Source organism: Balaenoptera acutorostrata, chromosome 8 (genome assembly GCF_949987535.1).
Source record: "Balaenoptera acutorostrata chromosome 8, mBalAcu1.1, whole genome shotgun sequence".
Lineage (NCBI taxonomy): Eukaryota > Metazoa > Chordata > Mammalia > Artiodactyla > Balaenopteridae > Balaenoptera > Balaenoptera acutorostrata.
In genome coordinates, this window is record NC_080071.1 from 64,168,462 (window position 1) to 64,184,963 (window position 16,502).

Below are 16,502 nucleotides of genomic sequence, written 5' to 3' on the forward strand. Positions count from 1 at the left end.
TCAGAAATGGAAGGGTCCCCAAACCTGGAAATGAAAGATCAGTTATTAAGAGGAAGTGTAGAAGGATTAAGTGTGTTTTCTTTACAATTTTTACTGATGATAGATTTCAAGAATTCAGTTCTCTTCAAGAAAAATAGAGACAGAAATTCTAGTATTTATCTTGGTGGATATATGTCTGTGCAAATGATGTATGATATTTTATGAGAGGGTGTGAAAGTGTGTACAGGACTAAAGTGTGAATTTCTAATATGCATATGTACCGGATATATGCTCGATATCTATGTTTGTGTGTGTTTCTGAGTGTGAGTGCCATCTAAACAAGAGTGTGAGTTTATAAATGTTTGGATATTGAAAAGGCTAACTACACGCAAGCAAAGCAGATGTTTTAATGAGTTCTTAAATATTTTAATAAGTGCCTTGATTTTCTTCAGATAAAGAAAGAACAGGAAAAAAGAAAGGGGTTACTCCTTTTTCCTTTGGTTAAGTTTTAACAGCTGAAAATGCAGACTCTCTGCTATGGGATATATATAGTTTAATTTTTTTTTAAGTGGGGAAATGATTACTCCTGGTGTGGGTGAGAAATGAAACCTTTCTATGAGGAAGTTTCCTGTCTTTATTGCTGATTACGTGTGCCTGGTCTAATGACTAAAAGCTTAAACTTGGGGGGGTGGGGCAGGGAACTGAGGGAGAGAAGTTCTTTCAAGAGTGATTGGAGGGAAGCAGGGAAGGGATAAAGAAGGAAGGAAGGAGTTTGGATGACTTGGTTACAAAACAGGAGCTCAGCTCAGATTCCATCTGATGATTTCCAAGGTGAAAAATGTGGTTTGGGGTGAGTTGGTGGCAAGGCTGCAGTTTTCAGCAAAACAGCTGGCAGAGGAGCTGTAGCCAGCAGAAAGTTTCCTCTCCCGTTAGCTTGGTCCGAGCAGCTGGTGATCTAAATCCCCACACCTCAGCCTTTTCAGAGGGCCACCACTCTCAGCCCTATTTCACGCCCACGAACCAGGACCAACGGGCCACAGTTTGACTTGCTGGAAGTCGTTGGGTGCCCAGCATGGCGGAGTGGTGTGGGCACCTGGAAAGACTGCAGAGGAACGGGCGGCAACCGGCTTAACTGCTGGCCTCATCTCTGTCTGGGTGGGAAGGCTGGGCCCATTGTCCTCCTGGACTGGGGAGGGTGCGGGGTCATTAGTTAGAGGATGATGTGGTCTCTGCAAACCAGAGGAAATGGCCTGCTTTTGTTTTCCACCCAGTAGGAAATGGAACCTGAATCCATTAGATTCTGGGCAGCTCAACGCGGCACAGTTTGAGCTCTTAGAGGCGTGATGCCTGAAAGGCTACTTGTGTGGATTTGTGTGTCCCAACCATCACTGTGCAGTGTGCCCATCTTTTATGCGTTTAAAGCCTGTCAGGCTGGTAATCTAAAGCAGAGGTCTGGACGACAGTAATGCCAACAGACACGGGGAATAGGAGAGTGCACCTGTAGAGTTAAAAAATGCATGACCCTTTCCCTCAAAGAGTGAGCACAGGAGAAAGCCCCATCCTGTAGGGTAGCTGCTGAGCCAGAATGCATAATTCACGGACCCCGTGCTGTTCCATGCAGATGGCGATATTAAATCGTGATTGATGCTAAGAGAGGCACACATCTTAGGAAGTTCTCCGAGAGGCTTCTGAATATTTCCAGGTCTCTTGTGCCTTCCCATCTTCTGTTCTACCGTGGTATTAAGCCAAACCCCTCCATTTCCCAGGAACCCCTCCTGGGGATGACAGAGCTTCACTCCCAAATATGAGATGCTTCAAATGTCATCACCCACCTCTTCTGCCTTTGAAGATCGCCCCCTTCCCTCCTGGCCCACATGAAGCTGTTTACCTCCAGCTGGGCACTGCTGAGGGGGAGGGGAGCAGCTACTGCCCTGCAGCCTCCTTTCCAAGGCTGGCACCACTGGACAAAGCAGCAGCACACTCTGGTGGTGGTGACCAGGCAGGAGGGACAGCGGCAAAAAGCTTGGAGAAAACACAGGCGTCCACTCAGCACAAAGCACTTTTGTCAAAACTCTGAGGTCAGAGCCAGTGGATTCTCTAATGCAGATTTTTCCACTCAGTGTATAATGAAATAATAAATCAAATTTGTGGTGTATTTGGAATTAAGTGTTTGGGGGTTTTGCTTTTTCTTTCTTAAAAAAAAAAAAAAAAAGCTGAAATCACCCTCCAGGGCCTGTTCTGGCCCAAAACTGAAAATGCTTCCTCCGCATCACATGTAATTGTTACCAGGCTCACTTGTGGGTCGGCACCACAAAACCACTATTGTCAGTTCCCGGAGTCTTTACTTCTGGCTGCCTGGGCTGGGCTGGGGGACACCAAATCACATGAAGGATTTATGAGATAAAGATAGAGATGCGAGGTTTGAATGAGGAGAAGATGGGCCGAGCAGGGGAGACAGGAACAGGCAGGGAGGCATGTTAAGTTTGCAGCTTTGTTGGTTTTTTAAAATCTCAGCCCATGTAATTGGGAATATTTATGAGCATCTTCTGGAATATTTTCATTTGGCGAGTGTGTGTGTGTGTGTGTGTGCGTGTGCGTGTGTGTGGTTTGGGTGAGTAGGGGGGAGGATGAGCTGAAATAATCTCTTCCACTGAATGAGTAAGTAGGTTAGTCTTCTGGACTGCCATAAAAGGTCTGTAAAACTGTTTTAATCAGCCACTGGTAGAGAGGAGAAACAAGGAAAGGAAAAAAAAAACAGACTGTAACATATTTGAAGTTCTTTACTTCGTGTGCCTTCTCTTCCAGACCAACCCTGTGGAGGTCGTTTGAATTCCAAAGATGCTGGCTATATCACCTCCCCGGGGTACCCCCAGGATTATCCATCCCACCAGAACTGTGAGTGGATTGTTTACGCCCCCGAACCCAACCAGAAGATTGTCCTCAACTTCAACCCTCATTTCGAAATCGAGAAGCACGACTGCAAGTAAGCACCATCCTGTGCCATGTACATCCACGAGACACACACACCCCCACCCGCCTCCCCAGGCTTCTGCCATGCCTGCCGCCTCATGGCAGCACCCCTGGCCCTAGGACCTGCTGAACAGTGGTGGATCCTGGCCCCAGAGGGAAACCTCAAGAGATTTATTTCTTTCAGTGGAAATAAAAGCCTAGTTGATCCCATAGTATGGAGGAAAGCGCCTTCCTGAGTGAAGAGTGTAAAGAATACACCCTAAATTCAAAGGCTGGCAGTGGAGGAGAATTCCACATAGGGACGGGGGGGTGGTGGGGGGAGTACACAGCGCCAGCTCTTGACTTTAAGATTGACTTTCCCCTTGGAGATCTCCCCATTTCCACTGCCTCTCCCACATGTAGGAACTCCAGCAGCTTCCTTAATAAAACAGTAGCCAGATCCCCAAGTGGAGACTTCCTGTGTATCCAGCCGTGGAGGGTCAGGCTGTTATTTCATGAAGCAGCAGCAGGTTTCCTTATAGAAAGAGAGCTAAAAATCTGAGTCTGTACTGGCAGGTCTGAGATTCGCATTGATTCTTGGTATCTGTGCTGTACAGGTTAGAGTCTCAAAGCAGGTGCTATGGATTTATCTAACAAACACTCTTCTAATTGCTTTGTAAATATCAATCCATTCAATTCTCACAATGGCCCTGGGAAGTTGGTGCCGTTATGACCTCTATTTTGCAGATGAGAAAACCAAAGCCCAGAGAAGTTAAGTCACCCGAGGTGTCTCAGCTGGGCTCACAACGTTGGTCCTTCCATCTTGGAAATGTGTGGCTTAGGAGAGACCAAGCAGACATTTAGACATCTGTGAGTGCTTTAGAAATGCCATGTCGCGACTTCCCTGGTAGTCCCGTGGCTAAGACTGCGTTCCCAATGCAGGGAACCCGTGTTCCATCCCTGGTCAGGGGAACTAGATCCCATGTGCCACAACTAAGAGTTCGCATGCCGCAACGAAGACCCAGCGCAGCCAAATAAATAAATAAATAAATAAATATTTAAAAAAAAAAAAAAAAGGAAGCAAAAAGAAACACCATGTTAACACCAAGGTCCCTATACGTTAAGGTGAGGGAGGAAGCAGCATTGCAATGTCAAGAGTGTGAAGGCCCTTTGTACTGTCTAGTGGGCTCCGTCTTAAGGTCTTTCCTCGCTGAAACCAAAGTGAGAGTTTTCTATGCAGGATAGAATGTGCCCACGATCATATCCTGCTCCAAACGAGTGCCTAGAACGTGCCACTGCTCTGATGGGTGTTCGGTGGCCCCTTGTGATTAATAAGCAGTCTGAGCATTCCTTGTGACCAAAGCATTGTGAGGACTGAAAAATTAATAAAGGGATCAGCTAGCAGGAGGAGTCCAAGGGAGCAGGCCTAGGTCTGGGCCCGTGCTGCCTTGTGGGGGGGAGCAGGGCTCCTCTTTAACCAGAGTTCGATCAGGGGGCACAGTGAGTCAATGTCACTGTTATCTTCCTAGGACTCCTTTGCACCTTCGTAATGGTTTTTTCCTAACAAGAGGTAGTCTTTGTTGAAAACCGAAGGGTTTCCCGGGTGGACGCCTCATGTGACAAAGAGTCATAAGATGGAGTTATAATCCCAGATCCACTCTTGACTCCATGGATGACATAGGGTAACTAATCAGTTCCTCTTTGTCTAAGTTAAATGCACAGCCTTGTGTATATTTGCATAGCACCTCAAGGCTGCCAATTCCCTGCCAGTGAACTTTACCAAAAATTTCTGTTAGAAGAGCTTCTTTATAAGGTATAAGGCTTCTGGTGCCTCTGGCTGGGTTACAGAAGGTTGGCACAGACTGAAGCGTGATGTACTGAGAGCTTGGGTCTGAGCTCAGAGAACTTTGACTAATCACCTGTCTCAACGGAGGGCCAAAATCTGTTATGCTTATGCCAGCAAATCTCCCAGGAAAATTGCTGAGAGGTCATCTCATGTATATTCATAGTGGCAGAGAGAGAAGGCATGCTTTTGGAAGGGAAAACTCAGGAGCTGGTAAGCATGACTTAAAACATGTTGGAAGCACAAAAGACCAGGGAAACATGTTCCTGCCCAGTTTGGGGCTGTGGCGTACCCCTTGCCCTCAGGACTCAGCCCCAGGGATGGAGCGAGCACAAGGTCTCTGAAGCCACTGGGAACAGAGGAACCAAGACGTTGCCTCTGGCAGGAGTTGGAGTAGGGGAAGCAGGTAAGTTACAAGGTTATTCTGAAGTTTCTGGTACTTACCGTCTATACCAAGTAGCTTCTTGTTTTTCTCCCCACTCCCCCAATTCCATGCTTCCAGCTTGAACCGAAAAGTTCAGGGAGGTCAGAAAAGGATCTTTCTGGAGTCTCTTTGCCCCAGTGCCAAAGTGTCAGCAAGATGCTGTTGGGGTCACGCCTCTGCTACTTAACCTCATCCTTACTTCTCGTACCCTCCCCCATTTCTCCTCCACTCCCCATTTCTCTCTCATTCTCATTAATTTTTCTACTTAGAAAGACACATCCGGTTCTCTCCATCTCTCACCCTGCAAGGTATTTTCAACAGTCTTCACTGCCATCTGCATTCAGGGTAAATGGGTTCCTCCTCCCCCACTGCCTTGTTTCACTTTCTTGTGAAGGGGACAGTTCATCTAATTGAAGTCCTGAAGATTCTGTCCTGTTCCTCCTCTCTCCCGCTCTCATTTGCCTTCCAAGGGGGTTGGAAAGCACTTACTATCAAAGGAAATTAGCATCCTTTCTCCTTTCATTTCGGCGCATGTTTCCAATTGGATTTGACTCTCAAGGCCCGTAGGGTAGATACCTACCAAGAGAAAACGGCCCAAAGGTCCTTCTGAGGAGAGCTTGCAGCAGCAACACCCCTGCAGAAAGAAAAATGAGTAAGAACGTCAGGGAAAAAAAAAAACCCAGCCCCGCTGTGCAAAAAAGGCAGTGGTCAGCATGCCTGCCCTTTTCTGTTTTCCCCTCTTCTTCCTTTGTGCAGGATTAACTGCAAAGATGGCCCCGTGACCTGGGAATGGGTCCTGCTATGAGAGGATTAGACTGGCCGGTGGCCCCTAAGCCTTTGGCTCCCTGTCCCTTGAAATCCACATCCTAAAGGTGGAGCCCGTTGGTGAATAAACCCCAGACAGGCAGACCTTTTCCCCTAACCGTCACTTGCTAATTTTGTTCCATTTAAGTCTGCCGTCTGCTTGGAAACTTTCACTCACCAGCCCCAGTTTTGCCTGAGTCAGTACAGTCCGAGGCCACCATCTGCAGTGAGCTCCCAACTCCTCCCTCTGGCCATCTGCAGGAATCCAAGCCCCAGCACCCATAGGCTGCTCGGAGGCCTAGTCACCGACTGCAGGCAGAAACCAGAAACCGCTGTGGCCCAGCCACGATGGTGTGGCTGAGGGACAAAAGGGCAGGACTCAGGGCCATCTGAGCAAACAGGGAGAAGCCACTTCATTCCCTGCGGTGGGGAAGAGCATCGTGCCTACTGCCTTTCACTTGAGTCATCAGCCAAGTGGCTGAACCTTAGGGCTTTAGGAGCATATGCATGCAAACTTGAATATTCTTTTCTCCCTTTCTGAGACCTAAAATATGTGTATTCTTGAAAACACCCACCTGCGTACGATACACAGCTTATTCACGAGCCCTCGCACAAGCCTAGCATCCCACCCCATCCCGGAGGCCCAAATAAAACCAGCATCAAGAGTCTAGGTCCTTTTAAGAACTGGTTATTTCCGGATGGATATCTTGAAAAACATGCTTCAGAAAGTGCGAAAACCACTAGGAAGACTTGAGAGAACATTTCTTAGGCTGAAAAACCCACATAGAAACCTATACTGATAACTTCATGTGTATGTTCAGCACAACAAATCTCATTTACCATGCCTCATTGACGTTTCCAGATTCTAAAACATACTCCTATAAAGTTCCAAAAGTTCCTCTTTAGAAAGATTTCTGACTAAGAACATTCTAAATCATGTGCCACGCTTCCTCGTCTTCTTAAACAAAATTAATGCTAAGGTGAGTCAACTTTTTCTCAGTGACTCAGGCTTCTAATTCTAAACTGGACTTTTTGTGACAGAGGCTGGGTAATGTCATGTTTGGGTATTTAGATATGAGTTTTTGTTGACCTTTTAAACTTCCCAGGCCTCAGTGTCCTCATCTGCAAAACTTGGACAATGGTAACTACTTTGTGAGATTTCAGTCTCTTGTTTATGTAGATACACGATAAATTCGCAACTGGGTTATTAGCATCTTTGTACTTTGGGGGAATGTGTGACTTTTTTCTATCAGTACTCTTGCTGTCATCTTCTGTTATGAGTATACCCCTCTGCCCTCTTTTTACCCTTTTATTGTGGGTATGGATTTTGCTGCAGGAGGTTTTGGTGTCTGTTGGGAAGTGTTTAGTCCTGGGGTCTAAGCTTTCTCCCAGGCCGGTGCAGTCCCAGGGCCAGCACGTCTGGTTTGCTTTAGTCGGCCACGCTCATAGTGGAGTGCGTCCTAGTGCGCTCTCCCGGGGGCAGAGTGTAAGGGCATCAGTGCATGCAGTCCTCGGCATTAGTTGAGCTGCTCACCGTCTTTTCTTCTGAAACCATCCCCCCACCCCGCCCCACCCACATTCTGGATATTTGAGGTTTGGGGGGATATTCGGCCTCTAGCTAAGTGTGCCGGATAAACAAAGAGCCCTTGTGTTTATTTACGACCAGAGGAGCTCTCTAAATCTTAGAAGATACGTGTGCTTCTCCCAAAGTAGGGGATGCTATCTTAGGAAGGGGGCACTTTCCCAGGTTGATAAGTTGACTACAGGAAACAGAGGGAACATACCAGACCTCAGTAATCGGGCCCTTCCCCAGCCGGCCAGCGAAGATTCCCTGTGCTCAATAAACATCCTCCGCGTACAACCTTACATCTGCAGGAGACCCTGTGAGGGCCGGGGCTCAGACCCTCCTCCCTCTCCCCTCCAGTGCCCCACGGCACGATCCCCTCCATTCCCCCTTGGGAGTCTTTGATTCCTCCAGCTCTCTTTTAGGGCCCCCTACTCGGAACTCCCCAAGCGTTGCATATTGCCTTGATTTGCTTGCTGTTTGTTCGTGCGTGGTCATCCCGTGTTCTGAGCACGTAAGTTCTCTAAGGGCACGGACCGCATGTGTCTCACCTCTACCCTCTAAGGTGCCTAGTCCTAGAGGGGGCTGAGCAGGGGCATGCAGATGATTGTGTCAGTGAGATTTTTACATCTGAGTTGCCAGGATGTAAGTCAGCGTGGCATGAACCCACACTGGAAGGTCAACAGAGGTGTCTTCCCTAGTCATCCGTCTTGTGATGTGACATAATGACAGCAGGAAGATAAGACACGGGATCACAGAAGTGACTACGCGCTCTGTGGCTGGGTCTTTCATCAGCAAAGTGGCAATAGACCCTTCATTCCTTCCTAGATATTAAACATCTACTATGTGCCAAGCGTGATGATAGCCTTGGGAATTCAGTGATGAGTAAGTAGATCGTACTCTTTGACCCTATGAAATTTAGAGTTTGGAAGGAGGGAGCAAGTAAAAAAATGTGTGGTTACTGATGATAAAGTTACCACATATGGGGCATCACCTATGAGCCTGACACTGCCAAGTGCTTTACATGCATCATCGCGTTTGGTCCTTGCGACAAACGGTGAAATGGGAAGTCGTTGTTACTCTTCCCATTTTACAAATGAAGAATCTTGGGCTCAAAGAAGGTAAGCAACTGGCCCAAGTTTGCACTCTTGAAAGTGGCAGAGAATGGGACGAAGTGAGAGAGTGGCATGGACATACATACACTGCCATATGTAAAATAGATAGCTAGTGAGAAGCAGCCGCATAGCACAGGGAGATCAGCTCGGTGCTTTGTGACCACCTAGAGGGGTGGGATAGGGAGGATGGGAGGGAGACGCAAGAGGGAGGGGATATGGGGATATATGTATATGTATAGCTGATTCACTTTGTTATAAAGCAGAAACTAACACACCATTGTAAAGGAGTTATACTCCAATACAGATGTTAATAAAAAAAAGTGCAGAGAAGGGATTTGAAACCAGAACACACTACTTTGCAACCTGAGCTCTTTACTCTCATGCTCTATTGCCTCCACCAACACCATGCATTCTGACCGGGGATATGTTATGAGCCCTGGGATCTACCCTTGGCTGAGGAGATCAGGGAAGGCTCCCTGGAGGAGGCAATGCCTGCACTGATCCTGAAGAAGTTAGCCAGGCAAAGGGGATGTGGGTAGGGCTGGTGGCCCAGGCAGAGAGCATCATGTCAAAGGCAAGAAGGGGAGAGAATTTGATGTCTTCAGGAACCACAGTAATGTAGGGCCATCCTGGTGGCTTGTTGATACAAACCCCCTTCTCGGTGAAGAGATGACTGGGCAATGCTATTTAACTTTATTTCCTGGCCAGACAACTTCCAGCATCTCAGAGAGGGGCTGTGGTCAGGGAGCAGGAAAGAGTGAGATGAGGGGGACTCTCTGCTGTCCCACTCTCCCTGGTCAGAGAGTTTCTTACCCTATATCCAGGGACCCCCCCTCCCCAATTTAATGCCTGAAAGGGTGGTATGGCCTGGGAAAGTCCGGGTAACACTCTGCATTAAGCTCCGCTCGTCAGTTTACTCCCACACAAGACTCCCTGTGAACACACATCTCTCCTACGAACAGAGGGCAGGAGGGCACAATGCCCAATTAGACGTGTGGCTTCAGCTGGTGTCCGCCTGAGTCTCTGGAACTCAGAGCAGAGTGAGAGCTCTGTGTGGTTCAAGAGGGTGTCTTGCACTCAGGAGAGACCCTCAGGTTGATTACTCATGACATTGTTACAGATTTACTGCCTGCTCAGCCACAGAAATATTCTGATTCCCCCAAGGAACCAATGAGCAGCAATACTTTTCTGTATCACAGCAGCCCTGCTAATGACAGAAACAGATCCCCTCCAGGTACGCGGTGCAATAAACGGGAACAGTCCTGCTGCCTCGAGCTCAGCTGGCAGCCAACCCCACACTCACCAGCCTTGACCAAGGACTCCACCCAGCACTTTAGCTCGCTGAAGAAGTGGGGGAAACACCGCAGATTGTTCTTCTCCGCCTACCAAGGTTAAAAAGCAGTTGGGACAACGGTTATTTTTGGCAGTTTGTTTTTAAATATGTGATGTTGCAATCCCAACTCTCCAAATGCAAGCTTCACTGTGGATGTCCTTCCTAACAATGCATTTTTATCTTCTCACTGAGGAAATCCCTTGAGATTTTCTAGTACACAATCCCACTTGTTCTGGCTCTCAAGCCTGGCACCTTCTCTGAACCCAGAGGTCCCAGAGGCCCAGCATCTCACCCCATGTAGCTCCATGTAATTCTCCCATCTAATTACACCGGGTGAGAGTCTGTCTTAAGAAATTCAGTGGGAGCTCTGGGTGTGGAGGGCATAAACAGGAGAAGGAAATAGATGAAGTAGAGAAATTAGATTTTTCTAAAAGGGGATTTGTGTGTTTTCCGGTAGTCATGAGTCCTTTAGAAAAAAAATGTATTCTCTTTGTTTTGTCCTTTTTAGTGGCAGGGCAGTTGAAACCTTTGGATCAAGAGAAACTCAACAGAATATTTAATTCCATTCTTCCACTTTTGCCTGGATAAATCATCCCAGAAAAAAAAAAAATTAGCTGCCCTTGTCTTTCCTTCTAGAAAAGAGCTTCCATAATCGTCCTTCATTATGAGACCTACACCTCACAACTCATCTCAGTTGATTGCAGAGTAGATGGTTGTATTTAATTTACATAATCAAAATTTTTTTTCCTAGAAGGAAAATCCCTGAAAAATGTTAGCTGGTTCAAAATAAAACTTGAAAAAGAAGAAGAAAGAAGAAGTGTGAGTTGGGCTTAGGTTTAGGAGGGCAGCAAAAAACTCCACATGATAAAGGAAAATTCACATGATTTTTTATGCTTTTTCCCTGGCTTTGTAGCCAAGCATCTTGGCAGTCTCTATAAATTTTTCTGCTCTGCCCCATTAGGGGCTCCATCGCATGTTTGTAGGTGGTATGGAGGGATTGTCGGTTGGACAATAATAGCAAATATTTATTAAGCTACTGACAGGTGTCAGGTGCTACTACACCAAGAACTTTCCATGTGTTACTCTCATAACAATGCTTTGGGGCTGGTACTGCTGTTATTCCCATTTAACAGATGGGGACACTGAGGCCCAGAGAAAGCACACAGATAGTAATGGTAGGGCTGGGGTTTGAAGCCTGCTGCCCAAATCTGCCTTCGTATACCTGTGTCCTTGTGCCCAGAGCTGTCATCTGCTGTCCCAAGGCTTAGGTATTTGGGGCCTCTCTGATTTCCTTAGATATACTTGACAAGTCTTTTCTTTTTCTTTTCTCTTTCTTCCTTTTCTTTGCCTCTTCCTGCCACGTGGTCACCTCCGGATGCCGACAGGGCAGTCAAGGAGGGAGAGAGATCTTTCTGTGTCTTTAAATGCAAGCTGGAGGCCTGCCTCTCAGTCAGTTGTCTCTTTCTGCCTCCCTGTCACCCACCTCCGCCCCTGTCCCGCACAGCCCCCCTCGCCATCCTCTTCAGATTCCCTGCCATTCCCCCATCACCTCACTCTCCGTCTGGAATCCGAAGATGTGAGGGCTAGTAATAGAGTGTCAGCGGAAGTAATTGATTCCTCACACAGAGAGAATTCTCCTGCCTTTAGTGTCAGTGGAGCTGCACCGGAGTCGTGGAGGGTGAGCGAGGCCTGTAAACAGCCCAGGGCTGAGCTGTCAGGCTGAAGCCAGACACACCGGGGAGTGAGCAAGAGGGAAGACGGTGGAACAAATCATTGTTTTGTTGGAAAGGAAAGGAGTAAATAATATTTCAGCCCAGGAACTGGCAGTTTGAAAGAGATGGTTGGGACCTAGGAGCGGAAGGAATCCATGCCGCGGGCTTTACCGGGAGGGTTTTTCTTGGTCTCAAGGTAGGACGTTTCGTCCCCGCCCCATACCCCCTCCGCCCATTATCATCATTATTATCATTAAAATAATTACCGTAACAATTAACAGTTGATGAGACCTCGGGTTTATAGAGCACCTTTCATCTAAATGTTCAAAGTGATTTATCCCTGCGTCATCCCTTTGAGAGCAGTAAGAGGGTAAGAAAGTATCATTATTTTTTTGGTCTTATCTGCTGGGAAACTGAGGTCCAAGCAGATACAGGATTTAGTCCCAGCCTCCGGGCAGGCTGCTGGGTTAAATGTCGGGGTACTGACTCCTCTTCTGCGGGGGTGGGGTGGGGGGTGGATTGGTCTCTACTGCCCTACTGCCCGCAAGGGCTCTTCTCCCTGTGCGGCCCCCAGAGCTCTTCCCTGGCGCTGACGGTCCCTCCCCACGCTGTGAGGACCCTGCCGGCCACCACCGCAAGGAGGTGGCCTTGACGCCAGCCAGCAGCTCTGCACGCAGAGCAAACAGCCTGCTCTGGCTGTGGGATAAATAAAAGTCCTTTAGGGTCTGACTCACACCGTTCCCATCCCGTGAGGAGACTTCCTGCAATCTGTTTCCCTTTCTTGCAGGAGCTGGTGTCCTTTCTAGGCATCTTTCCTTCTGGTCTGACTGAGGCTTCAGCCAAGAGCATCCAACATTCTGAACCTTCACAGCTTCTACTCCCCCCACCCCCAAACGGCAGCTGGTTCTTTCGGAACAGAGGGGCGTTTCCATGATGGGGAGAGGCGAGTGCTTTCACGTGTCCTGCGTGGACAGGCCTGCTTTTGCTCTGACAGCCCCGGGGCCTTTAGAACACAGCCAGCAGCCGTTTGAGAGGTGGAAGAAGTCCCAGCTGACTGGCCCGCGAGCGCTGGCCTCAGAGTCTCTACCCTGGCGTGGCAGCAGCCCCTTCCTGCTTGGGCGTTAGTGCAGGCCCATCATTTCCACACCACTGTGCTTTTTGCACAGTAGTGACAGGTTTGCACAGTAGTGACAAGTTTGCCCCTGGAGCCGGGGAGAACCTCTGAGCTCTGTAACCTGAAGCTCAGGGTGAATGAAATGCAAGGACAGGGCCCGTCACACCTGCCACCTACTCCCCAAGCTGTCCCCTGCTTGCATTTCCGCATGGCACGTTTTTCAGACAAGTTTTGTATTTTCCGACTTCTGTTATGGAGGCTGGATGCCAGCAAAGGGGGATAGAAAAACGACTGGGAGCCTTGATCCCAGGAAAACACATAAAGGACTTTTTCGATGCTGTGATTGATTCCCTAGTACCCAGCACACCTCGTTCCCAGCAGGCTCCCATTTTTCGGACAGATGGAGAGGTTATGATTCACTCTCACAATTAGACCCCCTGGGAGCCAGGGTTGGTAAGCACCCGTCCCAGAGGGAACCGTTCACCTAGCCAGGGTCAGGAACGCTGCCAGCACACCAGGCCGAGGAATGGTGTACTCTGATTTCCCCTCAGTGGCTTCCACTCACCTTCTGCCCTTACCCGTCAGCCCTGAGAGGCACAGAGGCATGGTCCCTGTAGCCATTTATGAGACGAGGCAAACTGAGGCATGTTCGATTGATCCAGGCCAGCTTAGAACAATTCAGCAAGTCTCTGGCCCTGCTGCAGTTCACCTTCCCATCTGAGCACCAGCCTAGTGGTGAATGGACACAAATTGTGGGCTACTCTTATCTGCTTTCTACCCTGATATTGTTACAAAATGCTAGCATGGGGTCCTTTGAGCTGACTGCAGAGGGTGAGGATTTTATAGACACATAGAGCAGACAGAAAGAAGCACTCAACAGCCCTGCTGAAAACAGCCTGCCCCAAAGCCTTAAACTTCACATTAGCACCAGTTGCTTCGAAAATCCTTCCTTGCATAAGCAAATACGTTCCATCCAAGCCTGTCTGCAGGAGCAGGGCAGATCTGTGGCCTCAGGACCTGAGGAATGTGCTTGCTGGGGAGCCGGTCAGTGGAGGGAGTGGTGTTTGGCCAGAGGGTCAGGGAGAAGTGACGCAGGCCTTGTTGTGTGCCCTTGATTCTCTGTAAGTTCATCTACAGTGAGACTTATCAGACACGGTGTCTGGAGCGGCCTCCTGCCTCCTTCCTCACGTTGCGAGGCGTTTTTGGCAGCCTGCTCCGCCAGGAACAATGAGACCGGCGGGCCCTCTCCATCATCCCAGGGCTTCTGCGGAAAAACGACCAGCAATTATAAATAGATGTTGTTTGTAGTTTCCATTTTCTTGCCTTCAAGGTTTTTTGGAATAACTCCTTAGTTTGTTTTGGGTTGTTCTCTTTGCATACTTCCTTTGCTGGGTGGTCAGATTTCCTCCCTTCTAAAGAGCCCTGGTGACCCTGGCTGTGAGGGGATTGCTAATAAGCTCAAAATATCAGAGATTCGGGATGGGAAGAAATAAAGGAAGAAAATGAAAGTGCCAACAGCCGCTATTAAGAAGGCACTCGGCACCATGCAAATACACAAACCGAAGCGGTGTGTGAGTCCCTGGAGTTAGAGAGCAAATAATGGTAATAAGTTAGGTAAGACATAATAATGATATGGAGTTAGACAACAACAACAAATAACGATAGCAGCAGCAGCAATAACAAGTAACGTTTATTTATTGAGCATTTACTATGTGTCTGGCCCTGTGCTGAGCTGTTGACGTGCATTAACTCACCAAATCTAGGGAGGTTGAGTGCCTAGCTCTTCAAGACCCAGCAAATGGGAGTGGGAGTGGAGGTGGTTTTGAACCCAGCCTGGCTGGCTGGTCCCATAGCCTGGGTTCGGAAACATGAGACTGAAACGAATTCTCAAAAACTCAAGTGATGAAACACTGTTGATGGGTTTGTACAGTAGGAGGATTTTTCGAAACCACCCTCTATAGCACTGAGGTTGGGGAACATTGAGACGGTCTCTAAATTTATTACTTTTCATTTCACCTTCACCTGTTCAGTTTCCAAAGCATCGTGTGTATGTAACTCTTCTCTCCCCCAAGTCTGCCATCCTATTTTGTAGAACCCAGGTAATAATCAAAATGACCAGTGCCTCGCAGGCACTTTCTAAGGCATCCAGTGCTGTGCTGGGCCTGTATATGCCTTCACGAAACTTTCAACAATCCCACAAGGTGGGGTGTTTTATTATTTCCATTTTATAGATGAAGAAACTGAGGCTCAGAGAAGATAAATGCCTTGCCTGAAATCATACCACTAGCATGTGCCAGGAACCAGCTGGGTCTATCCACAAAACCCATGCACTGCATTTCCCAGAGTACACACCCCCCAGTAGACAGATACGTTTCTGTGCAATTAAAAAAAATTTTTTTTGGTCCCAGACCCCTTCCCTAGGAAAATGTGCGTACACACAAACACACAAAATTTCTGCGTAGGATTGTAGGGTTTCCCCAACCTACTGAGACTCATCTGTGGACCCTACTGGAAATCCATGGGCTGAAAAATATGTGCTCTAGATGATACTATAAGAGCGTATAAATACACAGGATACTGTTTTCTCACCCAATGGACCATATGTTCACATATGGGTATATATGTGCTTATAAAAATTCTTCAGTTACAAAAATTAATATGTTATCCCATCTGAACACTTACAAGCTGGATTTCTACTGGATAAGTCTTGAAACCGTGAATTCCAAATCTATTCACTGCATCTATGGGTGATTTGTCTATTAAATTTGGCGAGTCCTACAGGCTTTGTTTAAACAAAACAGCTAGATAAAAAGAGTGAGATTCTGTTAAGTCTCTAACTGAGACGGAGAGGTGTCTTTGCACCTGGCACCTTCTAATGTTACAGTGTTCTGGCAATCTGGCATTCCCACTGCTCTCCAATCTTCATGCAACAACGAGGCCAGAGGACAGAGGAGAGGTCAGTGTGCCCTGGAGTGAAACCGCCTGGGCAAAGCCTGCCTCTGACCTTTCCTTGTTGTGTGACTTTGGGCAGGTCACTTAATCTCCCTGAGCTTCAGCCTCTACATCTGCAAATGGATGGTAATCATATCAGGGCCTGGTGTGTATTAAGTGAGGGTTAAATGAAATAGTGCCTACACGGAGCGAGGATCTAGCCCACTGTGAATGCTCAGTAAATGGGAGCTCTTTTCATTGATATACCAGCTTCTTATAAAAGTGGTACCAGTGAAAGGGAGAAATTCAAGGAAATAAAATTGGCTTCTTAAAAAACCCGACCTCACAGCTAGCTGATTTCTCCAGAAAAGCTGGATGTCCCTACTAAGCTGGAGACCAGGCGACCTGGCTTTGGGCCTGAATTGACCAGAAACTTCAGCATCATGCAGACCTACCTCACAGCCTCTTAGGATCTCAGGCAGCTTCTTTGTTGAGAAAGTTGTCCATGACAGTGTTGTTTTTTCCTCCTGTTGTCCCTGCAGGTTTTAATGTAAGAATTAATAAGACAGTGTTTGTAGATGTCTTTGAGCTTCCTGTAAGAAAGGCAGTCCAGGAGGTGGTAAATTCTCTGGCCTGGATAATCTACTCATGAAATATGGAACTTTGAAAGTGTGAGAAAAATCTCAAATCACTTTGACAGCATTTTAATTATAGTTGATTTGTTTGCCACTAAT

The 16,502-nt window shown here is 47.6% G+C and overlaps 1 protein-coding gene across 1 annotated transcript in view; it reads left to right on the forward strand.

The window, feature by feature from the left end:
* The first annotated feature begins 1,051 nt into the window (after positions 1 to 1,051).
* NRP2 (neuropilin 2) overlaps positions 1,052 to 16,502 on the forward strand; it is a 101,574-nt gene continuing 86,123 nt past the window's right edge. The window contains exons 1-2 of the mRNA XM_057551352.1: positions 1,052 to 1,064; positions 2,785 to 2,962. Of these exons, the coding sequence (XP_057407335.1) occupies positions 1,052 to 1,064; positions 2,785 to 2,962 (191 nt within the window). The remainder of the gene's footprint in view (positions 1,065 to 2,784; positions 2,963 to 16,502) is intronic.